Source organism: Myotis myotis, unplaced genomic scaffold (assembly GCF_014108235.1).
Source record: "Myotis myotis isolate mMyoMyo1 unplaced genomic scaffold, mMyoMyo1.p scaffold_m19_p_13, whole genome shotgun sequence".
Lineage (NCBI taxonomy): Eukaryota > Metazoa > Chordata > Mammalia > Chiroptera > Vespertilionidae > Myotis > Myotis myotis.
The window spans coordinates 10,139,258-10,164,740 of record NW_023416317.1 but is presented as its reverse complement, the minus strand read 5'-3'; the positions used below and the strand labels follow the sequence as shown (position 1 = coordinate 10,164,740).

The window sequence follows — 25,483 nt, the reverse complement described above, 5'->3', positions numbered from 1 at the left end:
TTCCAGAGGCAGGCGGAAAAACCCACAGGTGTCCCGGGTGTCCCATAGGCGGCGGTAGAGGCCGATGGGCGGCAGGTAGAGTGCTTGGGCAGGACTGGGGCTCCCCTCCAGGCTCCTGACTCCACAGCAACTGCCCTTCGTTCCATTGGTCCCCGTAATCCAGCAACTAAGTATTTATTGTCACCCAGGAGCCAGGCAGAGAAAATAGCAACCGAGCCCAGTCAGCGTGGCTCAGTGGTTGAGCATTGACCTATGAACAAGAAGGTCAGGGTTCGATTCCTGGTCAGGGCATGTGCCCGGGTTACTGGCTCGATCCCCAGGGTGGGGCATGCAGGAGGCAGATGATCGATGACTCTCTCTCATCATTGATGTTTCTCTCTCTCTCTCCCCCTCTCCATTTCTCTCTGAAATCAATAAAAATATATTAAAAAAAAGAAAAAAGAAAGTAGCAACAGTTTCACTCCAAATGGATTCCAGGTTGAACTGGAGCGGCAGCAGGTTACTAGGTCCTACTGGGTGCCATGGAATTTGTGGGCTCTGCTGCTGTGGACCGACTTGATCATGATTTCTGGGAGCCCAGACCCTGACATGCAGTCAGGTGAGGAACCACTGTGCCAGGGAGGAGTGCTCTGACTGTGAGCAGGGCCTTCCTACTGGCCCTGTGCCTATGATTTCTGCCATACCTGCAAGCCATGGTGAAATTCCTCAAAGCTGGGGCACGGAGCACCTCGTGTGGGATGATCATGTGAAACTCTTCAAATTCAAGGGCCCACTCTGGACCTTTTGGAATTTCTGATCTTGGGCCAAGGAATCTGTATTTACTTTAAACTACCCCAAAGGGTTTCTGATCTGTGATAAAATTACTCTCCAGAATGGGTTGCATAACATTGAACCATTGGGGTCAGGGAAGAGTGTTTGTTAGAATGTTACTTTTATGTTTTGTCAGTTAAGAAAGCATCATTAATATTTGGTAGATACGTGACAGCTGGCACCCTCACCTGGTCTGTGTGCCAGGAGGTCACACGTCTTCTGTGCGAGTATCCAGTAGAGAGAATGGGAATGCCAAGTTACATGGCATTCAGTAGCTTTCAGCATATTGCAATCAGTTGCATTTTATGTGTGCCTCAATAAGTGAGTGTATGTGTTAATATTATGTTTTAACTAAACCACCGCTCCCAAAATAGACAATGACTTAATCAACATGCCTCTGTCAGCCACCTTATGGGTAAAAATTAATGAGGATCTAATCAGTTCTGACACGAAAATTATAAATGATCAAGATAATTTTGTTGTGTGCTTTTAAGTCCCTTGTCATTAACCATCAAACTCACCTGAAATATATTTTGTAAATTATTATCAAATGGTAAAGATAGCATGCTATTTTAAAATAATGTTTATCTTTCCCTCACTGCATCCATTTTTTATTTCTACTTTTGTATATTTTAGAAACACATATTGTGTTATTTTAATACTGCAATCCAAATATATAATTTATCAGTAAACAAAAGCAGTGGGAATGCATGCACACACAAAGGCACATGATCTGAAAAAATAGCGCTTCTCTGCAAAAGAAGACATGGGCAAGCTTTGGAACTGTGGCTCCCGCAGATATAATAATAAAGGCATAATATGCTAATTAGACCTGATGGCCTTCCTGAGGAAGCCAGGGCTGCGAGGGAAGCCCGGATCCCGGGTATCTGCCGGTGGCCAGGGTGAAGCCGGAGTTCTGGGTTCCAGAGTGAGGCTGGTGCCAGCAGCAGGGGAAGGAAAGCCTACTCTTGCACGAATTTTGTGCATTGGGCCTCTTGTTATGGTATATTTGGTTTGCCTTTCATTTCCTTATTGCTTGGTTTTCAAAAGACAAAACAGCCTACCTGGTGTGGCGTTTAGGAGGCAGTCGATCAATGATTCTATCTCATCGTTGATGTTTCTATCTCTCTTACTCTCCCTTCCTCTCTTTGAAATCAATAAAAACATATTTAAAAAATTTTTAAAGGGCAAAAGAGAAGAAGAAATAAATTGTCACTTAGTGTTAGATTTAAGCCAGAAGGAAGGTACCTCACCTGTATTTATACCTTCGTAAGTTGCCTTCACCCTGTCAGATTTACATATTGTTTTGTTGATAGCACATAGGGAGATACCCAGGGTGGCCAGGAAGCTCAGCTCATGCCACACATTAATTTTAAACTATTCTTTAGATCAGGATCTCTTAAATCCATGTGCATTTCCAGTTTCAATAGCATTTGACAGAAGGAGGTATTAGTGTGCTTTCTCTGGCTTCGAAAAATTGGTTCTAAGGATACATCAAACTTGACACATACTTGAGTGTCATTTTTCTTGGTTTAATATAGACCGTATTCATATTTATAAATGTAATTGCTCTCTAAAGGAAATCAGTAATTTGTAAGCGATTATCTGTATTTTGAATTTCACTGCTTGCGTGTATATATTTGAAACTTCTCTAGCTGTTGCTTAATATTCTGAAGGCATGAATCTGTTTGCTGTGCGAAAGATAAGCATGACATTGGGTCCACAGCTGCCATGTTGGGATCAGAGGTGTCGCTGTGTCTCCCGGGAACGGTCTCTGTTTTGAGGTTCCTTCTCATCTAAATGTAAACGAAAATATAGACACCCCTGTGTTCTCCCTCACCCTCGGGGCTTCTGAAAGGTCAGGAGGCTCAGACCGGTGTGAGATAATTTGTCTTGCTAGCTCTGTGAAGCCAGCTGTAGATACAGCACTGAGTTTTTGAAGCTTTGCATTGAGGTATAACATACCTGTAGTAAAGTTTCAAGTTCTAAGTGTACAGCTTAATAGATTTTACGTTTGTGCACCCACGTAGCCACGTTCCTGTAAGATGTGCCACGTTTCCATCACTCCTGACGTCTCCCTTGTGCCCCTTCCCTGTCAGCTTCACCCACAGTTACTGCTCTTCTGACTTTGTCCTGTTCTTGGGTGACTCAAATCTCTATAACTTCAGTAGCTCTGAGCCAGGGAGAAGTCCTGTCTATCTACAGAATCTTCTGGAAGGCCTTCAATAGTACTTGAAGTGTTCATTGTTGGCCACTATTTTGGATTATGGCTGTATCCCTCCATTTGGTCTTTCCTCTGTGCAATTGGCCTTTAATGTGCATGGCACCAGTTCAGTGTAGCTTGTGAAGATCTCAGTGTCTGCAGACTCATTGGTGAAGATCGGTTGATTTGATTAGCTTGCTGTTTCCTCACAGTAGTGGGGGGCCAGGTAATTTAATGCAGAGAACAGAATCAGGAGAGTCCTGCTTCTTCTGGTGTCTCTTGACTTCGCCTGGTCTCCCGAGAAGACTGTCAGGAGGAAAAGGCAACATTAACAGTGAAGGTCTAGGCAGCAGCTTGGTCACCGTCTCTTTGGGACATTTGAATTATTTCAGTTTTATGGAAATGGGAATTCCTAGTATGTTTATTCCTTTTAAAAATCACATTTAATGGTCTTAACAAGCTGCATTATTCCTTCACATACTGAGCACACGGCAGCATGTGGCAGGCTTTGTGGCTCTGACTAGCCAGTGCCCACTCCGGAGGGGCCTGGGTGCTGCCAACCTGGGTCACAGACGAGTCATTAAGGCTGAATAGCAGCTGGTAACGGGAGCAGAAAGTAGTCCCTGCCTCTGGGGGTCAGGTCGTGGGAGTGATAGCTCATTGCCCAGGAGATGCTTCACAGAGCAGTTGATACTTAGTTTGAGTCCTGAAAGATGAGTAGGAGTTGCCCAAGTAGAGGAAGCTCTCCTGTTTCTGGTTGTTCTGAAATGATACACTCACATCATACATTGCTATTGTGGCTAATACTGTAATTAAGGCCCAATTATGTTTCAAGTATTGGTGGAATTGAGTCCATGCTTTTACTGTGTTGCAAAATTTAAAGCTGTAATTAATATAGGGCTATTATTTAGCACTAGAGGCCCGGTGTATGAATTCATGCATGGGTGGAGTCCCTCAGCCTGCCTGGCAATCGGGTTCAATCGGGGCGTCTCACCCAGTCCTGATCAGACGACTGGCATCAGCCAGCTGGGGGGAGGGGCCGCAGAGGGTGGCTGTGGGAGCGCACTGACCACCAGGGGGCAGCTCCTGCATTGAGTGTCTGCCCCCTGGTGGTCAGTGAGCATCATAGCGACTGGTTGTTCCCGTTCCTATCGTTCGGTCGTAATGGTTGCTTAGGCTTTTATATATATAGATTACACTCATTTTCAAGATGCCACTGTACTTACATTTTTACATTTGCTATTAGATCTGGGAAATGTGTTAGGAAAAAGGGTGACTTGCAGCAGACGTAGCCCTAAAAGCACTCAGAGCACTGAGGCCGGGTGTCCTTATGGGAGGGCAGCTGTTGCTTGTTGAGCATCTAAGGCAGCCAATCACTTTGCTTCACTTTGTCACATCTGCTTTCCAAAGCAACCTTAAGCACTACATACTACTGTGTTTCATTTCATTTCATATAGAAAATGAAGGCACTTACAGAGTTCCCTGTGTGGGTTTGCTAGGCTGCCATAGCAAAGTGCCATCAACAGCAGAACTTAAAACAACTGGAATGCACTGTCTCTCAGTCCTTGTGGCTGGAAGTCAGAGATCCCAGGTGTCCACAGGGGTGGTTTTTCCTGAGGGTTGTGGGAGAAAATCTGTTTGGGCTCCTCTCTCGGCTTCTGGTGATTTTCTGGAAATCACTGGCATTCCCCGGCTGGTGGTTGCATCATCTGCCTTCATCTTCGCAGAGGGTGCTCCCTGTGTCTTTGTGTCCACACTTCTTCTTTTAGAAGGAATTGGGGTAGAGCCATTCTAATGACCCCGTCTTAACTTGATCATCTGCAAAGACCCTATTTCTAAATAAAGGCACATTGACAAGCACTGGTGTGTAGGACTACAACATCTTTTTTAGGGGGGACAGTTCAAACCATAACATTGCGTAAGCTCACCCAGCCAGTAAGCAGTAGAGACAGAATTCAAACTCAACTCCATGTGACATCACAGCCTAAGGCTCTTACAGCAGGGCCCTCACCCACAGGGACTGTGTCCATATCCAAGTATGTGTGCACTCTTACCCCAACAGTCAGTAGGCAGACTTCATGGTCTGAACATCTTGTTCAGACAGGAGGGAATGTCTCCTGGGGAGAAGTGTGAGACTGTTTCTCCAGCTGTCATGGGACTGGAGGTGTGTGAACTGCACTGAGATAGGAGTTCCATGCCCTGTGTTGGGTGCAGAAGCATATCCATCGTCGTCTCTTTAGTCTAAGTAGAACATGGTACCTCAGCCTTGGCACCGACCGGCTGGATAATTCTTCATTGTGTCATGTACACTGGAATGTGTTTCCTGGCAGCCTGGGCCTCTATTACTATATGCCAGTAGCCCCCCTGCCACAGTTATGATGACCAGAAATGTCTCCAAACTTTGCCAAATCCTCCAGGGTGCCGGGGTGAGCAAGGGCACCGTTTGAGAACCACTGTTTGGAAAGGTAAGAATGGCATCGTGGCTACACTGCTGGCCTGGCCCTTGCTGAGCTTTGCTTAGACTTCCTGTTTATGTAGGCTGGCTTCGGTGATGTGTGTGAGGAGGGCAAGCCACCCTTGTGGAATTGGCTGGAGGCTCTGTGACATCTGTGGATAGGGGGAGGACAACGGAGAAAATGGAGAGTTAAAGACCAAAGCATCTTCTACATGCTTTCTGTCTAGTTTGCGATTTTTCAAAGCATGCTAGTGGTTTGGGCATAAATGTGAAATATAAGTAAAGATATTTCATCAGATCAGCAAGGGATTGCCCGTGTTTCCAGAAAAAAAGCAGATGATTCTCATGGAAGACCAGAATGTAATGTTTTTATTTACTATTGTGGGAGATATTTGCCATTAAGATCAGGGTTTTAAATGAGCCTTCCGTTTTAGGGAGAAGGGGTGGGGAACCCTGGTTACACCTGCGGGACAGCTTGTGAGGGTTTTATCCTGTTCTTCCTGGTGAGAAGCTCTAGCCATTGTCAGCCGGACCTGGGAGCATTGCCCAGAAATCCTGACTTGAGGCTCCCCCGCAGCCTTCAGCCTTCAGCTCCTGCTGTTTTCCTTTCTACTGCGCAAGAAGGTGAAGTATTGAGCTTCGTTTGGAAAAATGCTTCTGTGTGGGCTGATTTGCCGGGGCACCCACGGGACTGTTTCCTGCAACGTGTTGGTGGATCTGCACCTCGGGGTGTCCTCATGCCCCCACACCAGTCAGTCCTTTTCTCCTGTTGCCAGCCCTAACGTGGTTGGGGAGCACTGCTAACACCCCACAAAACTAGGAACTGCACTCTCTACTTCAGGGGAACGCCAACCAGCAGAGACAACTGCCCACGCAGCGTCCGGACAGGTGCACGGCTCTGGTCCCGGGGACAGCCTGGGGTCCAGTAGAAGGGGCTTGAAAAAGGAAGAAATCCATGCACTGTGCTGTTGACGTTCCAAGCAGATAATGCCCACAGACTCAGGGCCGTGATGTGCTGCTTCAGACTCGGGAATCTCCACCCTGCGCTCTCAGGCAGGGACAAGAAATAGATCTCCTCGAGCGCAAATACAGGGTCACGTGGAGGGATCCGTGGGCAGAATTATTGAGCCAACACGTTAGAAGCACTCGCGGTGTAGGCGTTAGAAGAAATCATAAAGCTCCGTACTCCAACCTTCAGACCAGGACCTGGGGCTGTATTAAGATGGAATACAATGCTCTGAATAAAAATGAAACCCCTACGGAGACCCCTTTGAAAATTCAACAGTGCGTGTGTGGATGTGTTTCCCCTGCATGCACATCCCCAGGGGCCCAGCCTTTCCCTCTGCAGCTCAGAGTGGGGTGGGAAAGTGCATTCACCTGCCCTGTGTCTTTATTGTGCTGTGTCCGTGCAACCCCATTCCTAATCTCCACTTAGGGACTTTGGGAGTGAGCCTCAGTTGCCTGATGGTGGGGAGGGAGCTTGACAGATGATGACAATTAGATGTTCAGTTTAAATAAGTCTGTTCTTTTATTCTAAAGCCCCCTCCCCCACCTCGTTTGTTAGGGTCCAGGTTGTATCTGCTAGGGATTCTGCTGGGCCTTGGTCTTGCCCTGTGTTTATGCCCCTGGGGAGTGTGTGTGCCAGGTGTGTGGGCAGTGGGTCTGTGCTGGGCTGCAGTGCATGCCTCGGTGCTGCTGGTTGGCGTGACCCTAATAGAGGGTAGGGACCAGAGTCACTAACAGCATCTGGCAGATGGGACAAGCTTGAAGTCTGACTGTAGATGCTGTGAGACAAACCAGGTCCAAGCTCCGTAAAGAAAGGAAGCAGCCCCAGTGATGAGAATCCGTGGAAGCTGAGCGCTGATCCCAGGCAAGGGCTGTTTGTGGTGTCTGCCTGGTGTGCCCTGCCATTCGCAGGCTTCCTGGCAGCATGCTGCTCTCGATGGGCGAAGTGAATAATCCTCCGATGGGCCACATCCCCATGCGTCCGATCTGTTGGGGAGGAGCAAGTCTGGAGCATTAACAGGGGATGTGCAATTCCATGGGGATGTGCATGCTGGGGAGACACATCCGTACGCGCATTGTTGAATTTTCAGAGGGATCTCCTGCACACAGTTCCTACATTTTTCTAAGCCTCCTTTTCCCAGTCTGTAAAATGGGGAAGGGAATTGTCACAAAGATAAAATTCCTTATTCTTTGTGAAGCCTGTGGCCTGGCAGCTATTTCATAAATGGAGCTCACAAAAGTGTAGATTTTGATTTTTAGACTTGGAATTTTTCAAATTCTTGTTCCTTGGAACCCCATCCCATCTACCTTCCCAGCAATCACCTTGGAAATAGCTGTATAGGTTGCCCTCTGAACACTCTGATGCCACTTTCTACAGAGCCCCCAGCATCCATACAACAAGCCAGGGAGCAAGAGATAACTGGTCAACCTTGTCAACCTTGTCAGAATGTGGGCGGAGGCCTGCTATGAAAATAGAGGATTTACTTGAAAGCATCGTAGAATCTCTGGCTTAGAATGAGGTCAGGAGAATGAGTCTTCGCTGGTGGAAGTCAGAAGATGGTTACTCCTGGTTGAGGATAGTGACCAGATAGGAGCGCGTGAGCTTCTGGGCCACGTGAGTATGGTCCCTCTGAAACTCCATCAAGATTAATTACTTACCTTGGTGTGCTTATGATGTGCACTCTCCTGTGTTATTGATTGACAGTGAACTTGCCTACAGTATTTTGCTATTATAAATAATGCGTCTTGAATGCCATGAATCTTCCTAGTAACACTTATCGAATCCCAGCTAAGGCCACCAATTTTAACTTCCTTTTGATCTAAAATATCTTCTTCATTTAGAAGATTTTGGGCTGGAGTTTAGTGGGGGTGACTCTATGGTGGCTGAATGTCAAATTTGGAGATAATGAACCAGGCTTACTGGGTAGACTCTTGGGTGTGTTCACTGTTACATTATATACTGTAGGTTCCAGACAAGTAAAACAAACAAGTGTTTGAGCACAATTATATTTAATGCATAGTTTCTCCGAATGTGTTCTGATATTAGCTAATCAAGATGAGATGTGAATGGAGCCAATCAATAACACGATTATTAGTTGACACTCTCTCCTGTAGACTTTTGGCTTCATAAAGCCATCGCTTTGATATTTTGTTGTTTTTAATCCCCTACCTTAAACTCTGTCTTTATTCCAAATTATTAACAGTTCCCCACTGAGATATAGCTATCAGAATCTCAAGATGTTCTCATTAATAGAGTTATTAACCCACTTGCAAACCAGCAAGGCTTTCTCTGGCTTGGACTCAAAGCCTGAAACACATTGCTTGGCCTTCTCTTCATGCTGAGGTTACTAGTTTGACAATGGCTGCCTATTAGAGTTGGTTTTTTCCTTTAAAACTCAGTATCGGATTAAATGGAAGGATAGAAAAATGGACTGTTGTTAGGTAAAGCAAGCATATTAAAATATAAATGGTAGCACCTAGGTGATGATATAAAGGTGTTCACAGTAATATTCTTTCTACTTTGATCTTATATTTAAAATTTTTCATAATGTTGGGGCAGAGGAAAAATACAAAACAGAATGGGAAATAGAAAGGTCTAATCAACAAAGCACTTGATCTAAAGTCATACAATCAGTGAAATCAATACCAATTAATGTCTTGAACAGAGACACTTAATTTTTTGAAAAGAAGGTTTATATAATAATTGTAATATTATAGGAATAATGAGGGAGCAAATATTGATACTATCTCTTGGTTTTGTGGCATTCTTATTTTCCTGTGGTATTTAATCCTAACATCAAACCTGTAAGGTTATATTAGATCATCAGACCTTTTTTAATTCATCATCATCCCAACTAACCTAGTAACATTGTCTCAAAATTTCCATCTTTGGAAATGGGAACTTAGAAATACAGATATTTTAAACATTTTATTGATTTCAGAGAGAAGAAGGGAGAGGGAAAGGGAAATAGAAACATCTATGAGAGAGAAACATCCATGGACTGCCTCCTGCACACCCACTACTGGGCATTGAGTCCCCAATCCAGGCATATATGCCCTGACTTGCAGTAACCTCCTTATGCATGGCTCGGTCAACACCCAACCACTGAGCCGAATGGACCTAGAAATATTAAGTGATTTGTCTGAGGTCGTGATACCAGATGAGGCAGAGCTTGAACTTACATTTTCTAATCACATCTTTGCTCCTCCATCATGTGTTTGCTCTAATTGTAAGATTCTGACATTTAAAATCATACTCTGGGGAATTCATGAAGAGGAGGATCTCTTAGCCAAGAGTGTTTTGAACTATGGTCAAAGCAATGCTGGTGGCAGAGCATCCTCCCTCCTCACCTGGGGCCTTCAACCCTAAGTCCTTCCTTTCAGATTGTGCCCAGTCATCATCAAAATCGCCGCTCTGCCCAGCTCTGGGCAGCCTTGTTTTCCTCCCTAATTGGCTGGTGTTTTCCGACCAAAGGTATGGGCTGGGAGAAATAGCAATTTGTGCTTACCAGGTGTGCACATTGTAATTTTATGGCTAGGTAGTCTAAGTAAATATATTTTGAAACAGATTGGTTGGCGGTTGCGTTGAATGAGTTGAGTAGTCTGTGTAGATCAGAAACAGTAGCTCAGTCTTTTCTGTGTTTCCTCCCTCATTTGGAGTGTTAGTGAGCTTGAGTCATTGCAGCACAAATGTAGGTGGAGAGTGAATTGTGTCAATGTGAGGTCAGGAGTAAGGAGGGCCCAAGCCTGTGTGATGCTGGGCTGTCCGTCCCTTTGGAGCACTTTGCTGATGGACCCGCCCTCTGAGTTGGGTCCCAGATGAACCCATTAATTTCACTTTCTCCCTCTGCAGTGGTGGTGGGGATTTTGGTTTTGTTCTTTTCTTTTATAGTTTTTCTTTTTTTCTCATTTTAAAGGAGATTTCCCCCCACCCCCGCCCCCAGATGAGTTATTATTTAGAACCAGGAAATATTTATTTTACTTCTTGTTAATCCTCACCCAAGGATATTTTTTCCATTGATTTTTAGAGAGAGTGGAAGGGAGAGGGAAGAGACAGGGAGGTAGAAACATCGATGTGAGAGAGACAGATTGATTGATTGCCTCCTGCACATGCCCCAACCGGGGATCTGGGATCAAGCCTGCAACCGAGGTACATGCCCTTGACTGGAATTGAAATCGGAACCCTTCAGTCCACAGGCTGACGACGCTCTGTCCACTGAGCCAAACTGGCCAGGGCAGAATCAGCAAGTATTTTAAACAGTTGCGATAAAACAAACCACCTTTCTTGGCCCCAAAGCAATCCAAGCCCCCTCCCTAGAGAGAACCACTCTTAGAGTTGTGTTCCTTTCCAGAGCCTTCTTTCCCTCCCTTAGTTCTGTGTATCTGCGGCTACAAATATCACACGTACAGTGTTTTGTCATAGGGCTTCTTTTCTCATTCAAATGTGTATTTACTTTGCATCCTGACTTTCTTCATTAACAATATATCTTCGAGAACTTTTCATCATCAGTGCCTTTTCGGTCCATTTCTTTTCTCCCCTCTGTAGGTTATTTTACCAGTTCTTCTATATACCATGTGTGACTTTTTTTTTTTCCTGATACCAACAATGGTGGGGCAAATGTACTTGTATGTTTGGCTTTGTATTTGCAACACTTGTGGCAAAGCTTTAATTTTCTGAATAAAGAGCCTCCTTAAATTATAAAAAGAAAATAATTAGAAAAATTAAGCACAGATCCTTGATTCTTTATTGGTTATTAGAAAAATTAAAAGTGAGAAGGTAGGTATCCATCCAGTGGGTAAAAAAGGAGGCTCCGTAAACCCATGGGTAGCGATGGTGTGGGAAGCTTGGTGTTCTCATACTGTGCTGTCTGGGGTGCAGAAGGTGTGGACCCTTTAGGGGCAGGGCTGGAACCAGATCTAGCATCTGTCTCATAAAGCATTCTGTGCTCTGAGAGGCATATTCTCCTATGTTCTCTGTAGCAATGATTCCTAACCTTTCTGGCTTGCAGAGCCCTTGAAGGGTTCAGTGGGAACCACAGACCGTGGCTCAGAGCTGACGATCTGTCGTGAGGAGCCGTCAGCCTGTGGTAATAGATGGGGCTGTGAGAGTTCACCTGGGCCAAGTGATCGGCACTGCCCAGTGCACATGTGCATGCCCTTGTCAGATGTGTAGTCCTTCTGGATGCCAAGTCCATGGCTCCATGACGTCTCCCCCTCTACCTGTCAGCTCCCCAGAGCTGTGGTCTCTACGGGAGACTTAGTAATGAGAGACGTTCCAAATGGAGGTAATGTGGCCCATTTCCTCCCTTGAGGTAGAGGAGATATAACTTCCATTGATTTATTGCACAGCCATTTAATGAGTGTCTATGTCAGTGGTTCTCAACCTTCCGAATGCCGCGACCCTTTGACACAGTTCCTCATGTTGTGGTGACCCCCAATTTCATTGTTACAAATTGAACATAATTAAAGCATAGTGATGAATCACAAAAACAATATGTAATTATATATGTGTTTTCCGATGGTCTTAGGTGACCCCTGTGAAAGGGTCATTCGACCCCCAAAGGGGTCACGACCCACAGGTTGAGAACCGCTGGTCTATGTCCTATGTGCTTGGACCCAGGGCCAGCCCCGCCCTGTGGGAGAGGGCCCCGAATACTGTACCCAGAAGCAAGGGTGCATTGTAGGGGAATCCTCTCCTGAATGCAACACCTGAGGGGCAGAGAGCTGTTTGAAGAACAGATATTCTGGTTCCATAGGCTCAGCTCGTTTTACACAGGCTGCACAGGGTAGCCTGTCCTGAACACGGCAGGGGGTGGTTTTGATGCATAGAACTCCGAAGCATTTGGCAGTAATGGTAATACTGCCATTACTTTGGAAATTTTTGTTGTTGTTGTTGTTTTAAGAAGCATCTGTGAAGTGACCAAGTTGTCTTGCATGTGTGTTCTCAGAAATGTTTTGCACGAGCCTTTTCCTATGGCGCCCCAGACTTGGCAACATGCGGCTGTGCAGGGAAAATGCAATTTTCTGGGTAAAACCACCCATCTTGGTGCACAAGCCTCCTTGTGGGTTCCAGGCCGGGAGAAGGGGCGGAATGCAACCCACTCTACCTGTGCTCATTTTATGTCGCTTAATTGCAAATTCTTGGCATCATCATTTCCCCAAAGCCTATTATGGGCTAGAAATACAATATCAGAAGTGAGAAAAGGAACTCTAATGGGAACGTTGGGTGAGTTAGGAACAAATAAACTGCATTTCAGGTTTCTTGTATTTTAAAACGGGAGACATATTGCTGATTCCTAGTTGGTTTTGAATGATTTATCACCTTTTATTTGTGGTTGAGTGTCGCAGTCTATGTTGTCATGGAAATTCTATTGAATTTATAGGCCCATTTATCCAAAATGATTTTCCAGACTTCATTTCATGGTGAATCATGTGGCTGTTACTCCCAAGTACAAAGCAATTTCTAAAAAGTTTCATATTACAAAGAGCACAAACACCGCGGTGGTGATTTTCGTTTTTTTGAAACACAAATGAGTTCCAGATGCACCTGGGGACCCTCCCTCTCCACCGTGTCCAAGATGTTCGGCTCCACTGCATTTCAGAACCAACTGGATGTCTAAAATCACTATGCAAGCAGGAAAGCTTGTTTTAATAGAAGAGATGGTTATTACAGTAACTGGGAAAAGGGAAGTGGTCTGGAAGTACCTGTTTTATGGGAGGGGGCAGACTGCGCTCCCAGTCTTTGGGTCCCAATCACAGCTTCGTACCTGTCCCCTTAAAGCTCAGAAGCGAGAATGAGAGAGAAAAACGAAGTGCTGTGCCATACCCAGTGGCTAGATTTCATGTGACAGAGGGTGTAGGCAAGGTTTCTACCCCTCAGCGCTATAGACAGTTTGGACAGGATAATTGTTTGCGGGGAGAGGGTCTCCCTGTGCACTGTAGGGTGTTTAGCTGTCTCCCTGACCTCTACCCACTAGATACCAGTGGCATCTCCTGCCCAGTTATGATAACCAAAAATGTCTCCAGACATTGACAAATGCCCCCCGGTGTCCAAATCATCCCGGGTTGAGAACCGCGGGTCGGAAAGCCCTGCGCTAAGGCCTAGAGAGAATGGATGGGTAGTTCCATGGCCCGTGGGAATTCTGGGCAGGATGCTGTGCGGAGAGGATTTTAAATGTGTGGCCTCTGCAGTCAGATGCCCGAGTTGAGTCCCAGCTTTATTACTTCTGAGACAAGACCTAGTCATCTCAGCCTTAACTTCCTTTTGTAAACAATGAGGAAAAGGCTAGTAACAACCCCAAAACGTGATCGTAAGGATTGAAGGAATTAATTCATGAAAGTGTGGTAAGGTTGGGACGCAGCCCTCCTGGGATGTTTCGTGGCGGAGGCTGTCTCCTGGCCGCATTTGCAGTGTCTGCCTGGAGGTACCGACTGGAAGAAGCAGGGCTTGGTCCGTGATTGTTGCTGGGTCCTGGGCCAGCGAGATTCCCCACACCAGATGCGGCCCCCTTCGTTTGCGCCAACAGATCGGTTCTCGGACCCTGCCCTGTGGTTCCGAGCGGCCTCCATGGCATCCAATGGTGCAGGGCCCAGAAGCAGACAGCCCTGCCCTACTCTCAGGAGACCCGGTTTTAAAGCGCAGCTATTTCGCCAGTTTTATTTATTATTAAAGTGTAATATGCAAAGAGGGAATTTCACACCTATTGAGTGTACAACTGAACGAATTTTCATACTCTTGCAGCCAGGCCCCAGATCGAGAAAGAGCACTTACTGGCAGCCCCAGAACCCGCTTCCAGTACTGCCCCCCAGGGGTGACCACTGTGTGGGCTGCTGGCTGCAGAAGTTCTTGGTTTTGTGCGTCATTCCAGGGGACTCACATGGTATATCTTTTTCTTTTTTTTTAACTGGCTTATTGGGCTCAGCATTGAGATCTGTGTGTATCATCACCTGTACCAAGTTGGGGCCACTGCACATAGCCCTTTCACTGATTTATTCGTGTTTTTTCCTTTCTTTTCCCCCTTTAACTAATTTTTAAAGACATGAATCGGACCTACAGTGTGCAGGCCTAGGAGGTGTTTGTTTATTTAAGTTTTTTGTAACCAGGGATGTAGTTCTTTTTTTGTTTGTTTGTTTGTTTGTTGTTGTTAATCCTCACCAGAGGATATATTTTTCCATTGATTTTTAGGAAAAGTGGAAGAGAGAGGGAAAGACAGAGAGAAACATCAATGTGAGAGAGACACATCGATTGGTTGCCTCCTGCACACACCCGAGCCAGGGCCAGGCATCAAGCCTGCAACCGAAGTACGTGCCCTTGACCGGAATTGAACCACGGACCCTTTGGTCCGCAGGCTGATGCTCTATCCACTGAGCCAGACTGGCTAGGGCACCAGCGATGCTTTTCTTATCCTCCGTTTACTCATGGGACCACTAAGGCGCAGGGTGACGAACTGCAACCTGATCACACAGCAGTTAGGGTCAGCCAGGTACTGAACCTACATGGCTTGTGTCCAAACTTACGCTGAACTGTTAGAAATAATCGTTAGAAATAACTCATGAATTATACATAGTAAGCCCCTGACAAACTCAAACTACTGTGAGCAAAGGCCCGAAGTCTTTCCCAAGGAGAAATTCCAAGGATTTGACATTCATTTGCGTAATCAGATGCATCTCCGAGTCAGAAATTCCAAAAATCAACTAATAAGACTTACCGTATAGTAGCATAAAGAAGTTACACACAAAGGCCGCTAGAAGGGATCCCGAAACTTCGCCACACCTGAGTGCGAATGAGCCCTAGCCCTGTGTGCACATGGGATCTTCCTCCAAAATGCCCAATTCCTGCTGGGAAGAGTTGGAGACAATTCCATTTAGGTGAATTGAAAGGGGGGAAATAATGAAGGAATAGTGTGCTCTGTGATTCCTGAGATTGTTTGTATAAGCAAACATTTCAGCATGTTCATCTCAGTATTACCTTGCTTGCACAAGTGCTGAATACCGGCGATTCTTCTCAAAAGATTCTTCCAGCGAAGGCTTCGTGGAGCCCACACACAGGCTTCTTGGCTACACCTGTGGCATGACTCACTGGGGTGTTGGCTGGCCCGTGAAACAATTTGCTTTCATCTTAATTTACATCTCTCTTCTGGTCATGAAGAAAGTAGCAAAGATACGTAATAATAAAAAGGGAGAGCTGTTTAGTTGGTTCTTACTTCTCCAGTGCATGTGAGTAGTGAACCTGTACTGCAGTGATGCCATGAGGTAAGCATTACTTCTATTTACAGAGGAGGGCACTGAGCCCTGGAGATCTGCAGTGTCTTCAGTGGACAAACCAGGTCTCCTGCTGTAGCCCACGTTGCTTGATCTGCATTTAACATCACCCAGCCACGTAGGCCACCACCTTCATGGACATTTCCTATAAGTCACAAGAGGGTGAAGTGGGTTGTAACAGGGGCTCCATTCTCTAGGGGAAGCCTGTTAGAAGAAGTGAGTAAGAAGGATAGAGCTCAAAGAAGTTCAGAAAGTAACTGGGTGCAGAATGGTTTTATATTGTGGTGCACAGACACATCTACATCTATCTGGGTATGTTTGCTTCAAATCAGCATGACATTGGGAGTGTACTAGTCAGGGTTATAGACATATAGTTATTATATAGATCTATAGGAGGCTGGTGCTGAGAGCTGTATATCTCGCGTGGGATAGGGGAGAACGAGAAAGAGAGATTGGGATTGTAAGGGATCAGCTCACTCATTTGTGAAGGTGGGCAAGAATGAAATTTGCAATGAGGCTGAGAATTCTAGCAAGGGTTTGGTTTCTATTGCAGTCATAAGTCCAAAGGCTGGAAACTCAGGGAGAACTTCTGTGTTGCAGAAATAACCTTGACAAATAACCTTTACAACATCTATTCAAACACCTAGAATAATGCTTGACTAAACAGCTGGGCACCATAGCCTAGCCAAGTTGACACAAAATTAACTATCAAGCTAACCATCATGGGGGTAAAAGTATAATAATGATCTTGTAAATAGAAAACTGGGAGTAAAAAGTGTTCAGAGTACCAGTATTATAATTCTAAATTGTGCTATATGTTTTTATATATTATATAGAGTGTGTTCTTATCCTTTTCCTCCATAATATAAATCAAAAGATTTTCTGTTATTGGAGCATTAAAATTTCAGGCTGGAGTTGCTTGGATAGGAAATTTGAATTGCCTGCAGATTAAAGAGAAAGTAATATAACCTGTGTTTAGCATAACCACACCTGGGGCCATTTAGCCATTTCACAGTGACTTTGGCATATATGAGCATTTTCTCTTTAAATCCACCTGTTCTCTTAATATTCTGATCTATCTTTGCTGCTCACCTTGTTCTGTATTCCTAGAGGTAGCAAGAACATCATTACTGGTATAGTGTTTGGGCTTTATCATTTGCCAGTCCTTGCTTCCAGTCACTCAGAGCCCCCATTCATTTTATTGACTTCAAATATAAGTGACTAGTGTTTATAATGAGCATCACTGTTCAAGACCAGCCTTGAACTAGGCAGATAGATGTCCTGCCTGCATTGATCTTCCTGTCTGATGGCAATGGCAGAATTAAATAATTAGAACAGGCGGCGTTAAGTATGTGATCTGGTCAATAGCAGTAAAGGTACAGCGTAATCCAAAACTCAAGTAATATTAACAACACTTACCAAAACCTTCATCTGGCTGTATCCTGTACAAATCCCCCAGCAGTGGAACCTGCAAGTCATTAACTGGGTTGGATTTCCACTGTGCCTTCTCGACACATATTCATTCTTAGGCAACTGTTTCTCGTCCACCTCCACGTGCCCAACTGGCCTTCTGCAGGTGAGTGCCAGTGTGATTAGAAAAATACCTCTCACCCCTTCCTTCTCTTATCTACTGACTCCTATGTGATAGCCTTTTCCTACTGCCTCCTATGTGATAACCTTTTCCGTTACCATCTTCACTTCCTCCTGTTCACATCTCATCTGTTATTTTCCTGTGGGTTCTTTCACTCTTATTTCAGGTGCCCAAGAGTATCCCAGAAAATGTCTGGTGAATTATCAGTAGATTGCTGTTTCCTTACTTACTTCATCATGAGTTTTTCTTGGGCCATATATGTGGGGGGACGGGGGTGCATGTGAAGAAGTATACGGTGGTTTTCTTAGAGGAAATGAAAATGTAGCATCTTCTAAATCACAAAAGAAGGTCCTGTTGGATTGTCCATTGTGTTGGGATAGTTCCTTTTGCCACCATTGTCACAGAGATCTGAGAGCTGATGATATGTAAGAATAGGAAGTCCACCTTCAATGAAATGTCCCCTCTTGCCCATTGCCATTAATATTTTAGTATTCACTTAATATATGCTTTACTTGACCATGAGCCTTTTTGCCTGATGCTTTTTTCTGATGCATTTGTCTATGACTCAGCTTTGGCATTCAAGAGGGAAAAGTTAACCTTGTCTTATTATTGATATTTTGGTCTTCCCAAGAGCAGTTGTGTCTATATCTATCATAGCGCCCTATCCATGATACACAGTAAGTAAAAGTTTGCCTTTTGGAAGGAAGCACAGTGATGAAGGTCTTGATCAACTAGGATTGGAGAGATTAGGTTTCACAATCCCACCCTCTATCCTTATGAGCCTGTAAAGTTAGAAATGCTTGCCTCCTTTGGCTGTAAAATGAGGATCGTGGTGGTACCCACCTCAGTGAGTGTTAAAGAATAATAGTACAGTGCCTGGCATACAGTGGGAACTCACTAACTGTTTGAAAACCAGCATTCATAAAAATATAGAAGACTTCAGTGTGCAGATTTGTTGTTTTCTATTCATTCAGCTCAATACAGAGATACAAATTGGAAACCAGGGATATACATGGTTTTTAAATCAAATTACAACTAGAGTTATTTTACAGGTAAGGCAGATGAAAGGGGAAGCTAAGCAGACGTTTTGTCATGACTCTGCATGCATCATATTAGTACCCAAACCAATGAAACATTGACTGCCAGCAACTCTATGCTCACAGTACCCATTTCATCTCCTTCCCATTATGTGTTATGTTAGCATTTGTTTAGGCATTTTCCATATCTATATTTTAGCACATGCTTCCTGCTCAGTCGTAGGGCTTTCCCCCCTGTAAATTCGATTTTCCACCGGTCAGGTTAGGCCATATTATACTCTACGTTATCTGCTACCTTGATCTGGCTGGAGAAATGCCTGGGGTTTTTTCCACTGCAGCCATTTCATAAGGTAGAAATGAATGATGTATCCAGGCCTGTGATTCTTGCTCATGTATTGGAAAGGTTGCTTAGAACTGGTCCCTTGATTGTGGCCAGGTACACAACAGTCTGCAGTGCCTTTGTAGTTGAGCTTCATGCAGTTTGTTTGTGTTGATGGGAGACTTACATATTCCACGGCACTGTACCTGGTGAGGGACACCCATTAAACAAAGTTGATTCAACTTTCTTTCCTTGCAAAAAGGGTCCTGCTTGGAATAGGTATATAGTTTTCTTGAAGAACCGAAGTATTCTAATCTCAAAAATATTTGGAAAAGCACTGAATTAGTGATATTTGGTCTTTAAATACCATTCCTCATTAAAAGGGACCAGGGTTCACTCAAGAAATGACCAGTTTTAGGACCAAAGCAGGGAAAATACATAATGAGCTGATGAGGAGGTCTTAACTAATGGAAATGGTAGGAACGTGGCAGTATGACCGAGGAATCTGTTTGAAGTCTCCTATTGGGCAAATCTGAGACAGTTTGGGCATCAGCAATACTGATAGTGATGGATTATAACCCGCTGAATACAATAAAAACAAAAATAAATGATTCCTTATTGATATAGACGAATGGAGTGAATAAACTGGAGACGGGAAGGCGATTTCTTACACAAGAATGCCATGAATGGACATAGGAATATGGCAGAGTGAGAAAATCATCAATGGATACTAAAACTGGTAGGTTAAGGTTAGCTGAGGAAGAGGATATTTATGTAATTCAAAGTATTTCTACAAAGTACTTTTAGTTACAAAAGGAGAATTAATAATGTTATAGTAGAGTAGCCTAGTAGACATCACCTTAACCATGTGATCAAGTTCAACACCCATTTGCTGTGCTTCCTGGCATGGTGCGCTGTGAAGACACAGTATTACTACTGTGGAAACCTACCCCAAATGTACCCTGTAATCTAGTCCTAAAAATCATGAGACAGGCCCCAGTTCTGCACGATAACTGGCCTGTACACTTCACCCCACCAGAGTGAAGAAAGGCTAAGGGGCTGCTCCAGATGAAGGTTGGGGGTGGGAGGGGTCAGTATAGAGACATGACAACTAATGCAAAGGTTGATCATAGATTGGATTCCTGGGCTGAGAACCCATATAATGACCCACAATGGGCTTATTTGGGCACTTGCCAGAAAAATGCACTATAAATGAGATAATAGTGTTGCATCAAAGTGAAATTTGCTAATTTTATAATTATACTATAGTAATATTTAAGAGAACATCCGTATGCTTAGAAATTATGCACTTAAGTATTTATAGGTGAAGGGGTATATCTCCCATTTAGTAGGAAATTACTCAGAAAAAGTCTTGCATGTGGGGAGATAGAGAGGACGCAAGTGGAGTAAAATGTAAATAGTTGGTAGCAGTGGGTGAAAGATATGTGTGTGCAACAGTTAATCGGTCTCTTTATTGCTGCGTTTTCCACATCCTTTCAGCTTATGTGCATCATGGTTTTTCAGGAGGATGATTGCTGGGCAGTGGGCGTCACTTACTTTCACACCATTAGGAAGAACACACTTTGGAGGATGCTCTGAGTGTGGCTCTTGAGAGCAGGCACAGAATGTTGATGGGCTACTCAAGGTATTTAGTAGCCACCCAACTCCTTTCAAAGGTACTTTTGGAAAATAGGTTTCTAGCCTTTTCTCAAATATGTCTCATCGAGAATAAAACTAAGATAACTTAAATTCCATTTCACTCAGCAAAACCCCATCTACGTATTTACTCTCCTATTTAAGATAGCTCCAGACGTTAGCATAATTCAGTAGACTACAACTTGAGAGGACTAGCCAGGAAAACTGATATTGCCAACTTGTGCTGCCGTTCTTTTTATGAGACATTGCATTATCCTGTTGGGTGGAGCCATGACTCAAAAACATTTTCTAAAAATGAATTTTCTCACCCAGTTGTAAATGAAAGTGCCCTTGAAGAAGACTTAAAGTATTTTGTATCAGACACTATTCAGGTGATGCATTACACAATGCCCCCCTGGCACATATGCCGAAGAATAAGAAAACCTTCTGTGAACTTATTTAATTTGAGGGCCTGAGTTTTAAAAGGAAAGTGAAGTGTAATTTTCTGACTATACTTCTGTGGAGTATCTTCCTTGGGATAGTAGCCATGTACCCAAAGCAATTCACCCAGCATTAAACTGTTTTAATCTGCACCTCATTGAATGGATTTTTCTCAGTATAAATTCATGATGTCTAAAGCTGTCCAAACCCAAATACAACACATTTGTAAGAAGCTCCAGTCTCAGTGGGAATTCGCAGTCTGAGGAAAATAATTCACTGTAAGAAAGAAAATCCTCAAAAAGAATCTACCCATTCTTCTACCATTTACTTGGCTACCTGTGTTCTTCTAGACAGTGTCCTGATTTAGATACCAGATTTCACCCTTCAGAAAAGAAATGTCACCTTGTTCTTATTGGTGAACTCAATTAACATCTTGGTTAAATCAGTCAACAGGACTCTGTTTACCTTTGACCTGTACTTCCGCTAGTCTCTATGATTATGTTTTCCCCACTGGGGATTTATCATTAATCAGTATAAACTCTCCAAACTCCATCTGGGGTGTGGTTGTTCAGTCTGTTACGGCAAATAGCATCATGTCATTTGGAAAAATGGGGAAAAGAGGTCATGGAAGAGATCTAATGATATAGGAGATTTGGTTTACTGTAAGGAGCAGGGTCAATCTGTAAGATTCAGTGGAATCACATTCTTGTTAGAAATTTTAAGATGTCTACCAATCGTTAACTTTACAATATGTGTTGGTGGTAGTAGTCACGATGATGATGGTGGTGGTGATGGTGATGGTAGTGATGGTGGTGGTGGTGGTGGTGATGATGGTAGTGATAGTGATGGTGGTGGTAGTGGTGGTGATGCTGATGGTAGTGATGGTGGTAGCGGTGGTTATGATAATGGTGGTGGTAGTGATGGTGGTGGTGTTGTGGTGATGGTGGTGGTAGTGGTAGTGGTGGTGGTGGTAGTGATGGTGGTAGCAGAGGTGATGATAATGGTGGTGGTGGTGGTGGTGGTCATGGTGATGGTAGTGATGGTGGCAGTGGTGATAGTAATGATTGGTGGTGTGGTGGTCATGGTGGTGGTGATGGTGGTGCTGGTGGTGGTGGTGGTGATAGTGATTTGTTGAGCACTGATGAGGTCTAGGCGTGGTGCTATATACGCTAACTTGTTTGGTCCCCATACTCACCCTACCAAGGGTAAATACTTGATTCTGTACATGAGGAAGCTGATGCTCAGAAATTAGCTTGCTTACCTGAGGTCTCACAGGCAAGTAAATGAGGAAGCTGGAATAGAAACCCAGATCTGTTATTTTTATCAGAAATGTGGTCTCAGGAGAATACTCTGTGGTCTCTTTTTGTTCTGAATTGTGTGAATTGTCAGAATGTTCAAGCATTAAAATTTCATAATGATTTAAGTTGATTTATCTCTATTCTGCTTTTTGAATAAGAAATCCTAGCCAAATGTAAGAGAAATTATCTAAGGTTGGGCTGAGAGCATCTGGATTTTACATTCTTCCCCTGATGTTTAATCTTAGCCAAGATAACATCAACTTTCTGAAGCCCTAGTTCCTCATTTATAACCGAGTGCAGTAATTTCTGCTCTATCTTCACAGGCATTGTTAGATGGATTGAGTGAAATAATGAATGAGCTGGCTTTTCCCAAACTGTGAAGGCATCATTATTATCATTACCATTATATTCCTTTGTGGAGTCCCTGAAATTCAGGCTATTTCTCCAGGTTACTGAGAGACCCCTTCAAATTCTCATCGTTAGAACGGGTGGTGTTCATACAGATGTGCCCATCTGAGCATTTATAATTTTAACATGTGGACTGAATCTCACAGCTCAGTTTTTTACTTCAACGTGTATAACTCCATTAGAAATTTGCTTCTTAATCAGGAACTTCCACCATAACATGAGCATCAGATAATAAGAAGGGGCTGGTGTTTTTATTTTGTCGTTATGTGAGAAGATGTGTGTTTTGGTGATGTCTGCTGAAGTAATTTTGTAATGAAAAAATATGGACAGATGAATAATCTTAGTAAGTGGGAAACGGATTCATTGTACTGATCTCTCTACTTTAGTGTAGGTGTGGAAATGTTACCAATACACTTTTAATTATTCTTTTTCAGATGCAGCTTTTCTTTTACAATCCAGACGACTTTGACAGCTTTCAAACTGCCATTTCTGAAAACAGAATAATCGGAGCCATGGCCATATTTTTCCAAGTAAGTTAACAGTGGCCCCAGTACCTCATCCAGAGAGTTCCTCGAGTATTTTTTTTTAATTCACCGAATTGTTCTGTGTATAACGAACGCATCTGTTTTCTAGTTCACACCTGTCTAAATGAAAGATATTTCATATTGTCTAATGTGTGATTTAAAATGTAAATAAGTATGTTTAGAAACATAATGAAAATTTTTGCATGAATTATCCTGATTTTATTGCCACTTGACTGGTACACAGATTGAAGAACACATTTATCATCTAAGTTACTTTCACTGCTGAAGCGTTTTGAACAGGTTCCTTCAGCATATTAAGAGGCTGATGTAAAGGAAAAAAAGTGGTTTTCTTTGGAACAACTTCAAAATTTGACATTATGTGCAAGTAGATTAATAAATGGCATCAGTCACTTCTCTGAAGAGACCCCTCTTCATTCATTCCCAGAAATCCCCAACTGAAGTACATATTGAGACCAAATCATACTCTGCTTATGATTTGCCATCATTTCTTTCTCTTTTTAAATGTGGGCTATTTGCATTAATGAGTGTTCCTGGCTCCTGTATTGATTTTGTTCCCAGGAGCCAAACTTCATCCTTCCACGGGTAATGTTGTTGAGACTTGTTAATGTCAAATCAAATTAATATTGACCAAGTAGCCTAGAGAGACCGGGTGCTTTATTGTGTGGAAGGTAACCTGAGTAGTAGGTATGTGACTTGCCTTTCAGTCTTAAAATTTGCCTAAGACCACATACAGGTGTTCCTTTACCAGTGACTAATTGTATCTTCCTGACAAGTCAAAGGAACATCAAAGACATCAGCACCTTCCCTGACATGGTCCTTTAACCTCTGCCTTTGGGGCAAGCTCCTTTGTCCTCAAGATGGAGCTGCTCTTGTTTCCAGTAATTTCACTACTCTTTTTCGTATAAAAATAAAATGATAGAAAATTCTCTCCACTGCTTATCTCTCCCTCTTTACTACCCTCTCTCCCTTTCCTTCTTTTGAATAAAGGCACAAATTGGAGGAGACTATATGTAAAAAATTGGAAAACTAATATTCTACTCAAACATCAAACACAATAACAGTGGTTGGTGGTCATCAGCAGGTTCATGGTACTTGTTTTCCATCTGTGGGTTCGGACCGTCTGGTGGGCTGTGAAGTCATGTACGTGAGACCTGACCAGCATTTTAAAAGTACTGACATAGAATAGAAAAAAAATCAGAAAATATTAGTATGTCACACAAGGTGAGCTTAATTATGTTTGTAACACTTTTCTTTAGTTGTTTATATCCAGAGCGACGCAGGGACTATGTACTGGGTCATGTTATAAAATGTGTTGGTTTTATTGTGGTTAATCGACAGATATTTTGGAAATCATCTTTTGTATTGTACATTGGGCTGATCTCTCCATTGTCCCCATTGTTCTCCCCCACATATTTTTTTCCTGTACTTTTCATGAACCGTAGCAGAGTGTAGAGTTTTAGGAGTTTATTCACTGGAGGAAAAACAGTTTGCTTTGAATCCCGTCTCTTCTACTTAACATCTGTTTAATGGCGACTTAGTAATTTAAACTTTCCAACCTCAGTATCCTTATCTGTGAGGTGGGGGTGGCAACTTCTACACAATCAAGATTGTAGAAGTCATTACATGGAGTCCCTAGTAATGGCACATAGTCAACACTGGGACATGACAAATAATATGTGTCCATGTCATCCATCTCTCACTATGGGATAGAGACCCCATGGTGTGTGAGTCTTCTTTGTAGGAACAGAAGACTGTTCTGGACCCTGTCCTATTGGCAGCTCATTTGGGTTCTGGCAGGTCCCCTTCTGCTTCTAAGCCATGATTAGGTTGCCTTTGACAATCCTGGGGTCACTTGAAACGTTCCTAAACAATTCCCAGCTATGTGGTTAATCCCTTGTTTTCTGTTACTGCCTTCTTGGCATGGTGCTTTTCAGGTAGTTGGACCTCTACTCCCCTAGCCCTGCCCTCAAATCTAACCCCCTCCTCCCCTGTCATGCCCACCATGACCAGCTCAGCCAGGCCCTGGGTCATCTTTTTTGTCGGAAAATGCATTTTAAAATTGTTTTTAGGAGCACTAACAGGGCTGGTTCACAGCATGCTCTACCCCAAAGCATTTTATTTTTCTCATTCTGTAAACTCTTGTTAAATATAAGACCAATTAGTCTCAGGCAGGGAAAGCACGTTGGTGTACAAACCGCAAAACACCTCAGTGGGAAATCCAGGATTTGAATTTTAAAGGATTCCTAGGGCAGGAAATTTAGATGCATGCAAAGAAATTTAGATGCATTTTATCTAGTAAGTTCCTCTCTGAATTTTGGCTTCCTGTCCTCTAGACACAAAATAGCGGGCAGATAACCTGGAATGGGACAGAATTGCTGTGGTGAGCTGCCCCCATAGTTTCCCTTAGAAATGCAGTTGTACATCAGTTCATTTGTACATCTGAGTTCAGACTGTGACATGCAATGGAAAGGGAAG

The 25,483-nt window shown here is 43.5% G+C and overlaps 1 protein-coding gene across 3 annotated transcripts in view; it reads left to right on the top strand.

Moving 5' to 3' along the window:
• Window positions 1–25,483, top strand: part of PTPRG (protein tyrosine phosphatase receptor type G) — a 677,374-nt gene that overhangs the window by 450,284 nt on the left and 201,607 nt on the right. For all 3 annotated transcript variants that reach the window (XM_036331715.1, XM_036331714.1, XM_036331716.1), the window contains exon 5: window positions 22,898–22,993. In XM_036331715.1, coding sequence (XP_036187608.1) covers window positions 22,898–22,993 — 96 coding nt within the window. The remainder of the gene's footprint in view (window positions 1–22,897; window positions 22,994–25,483) is intronic.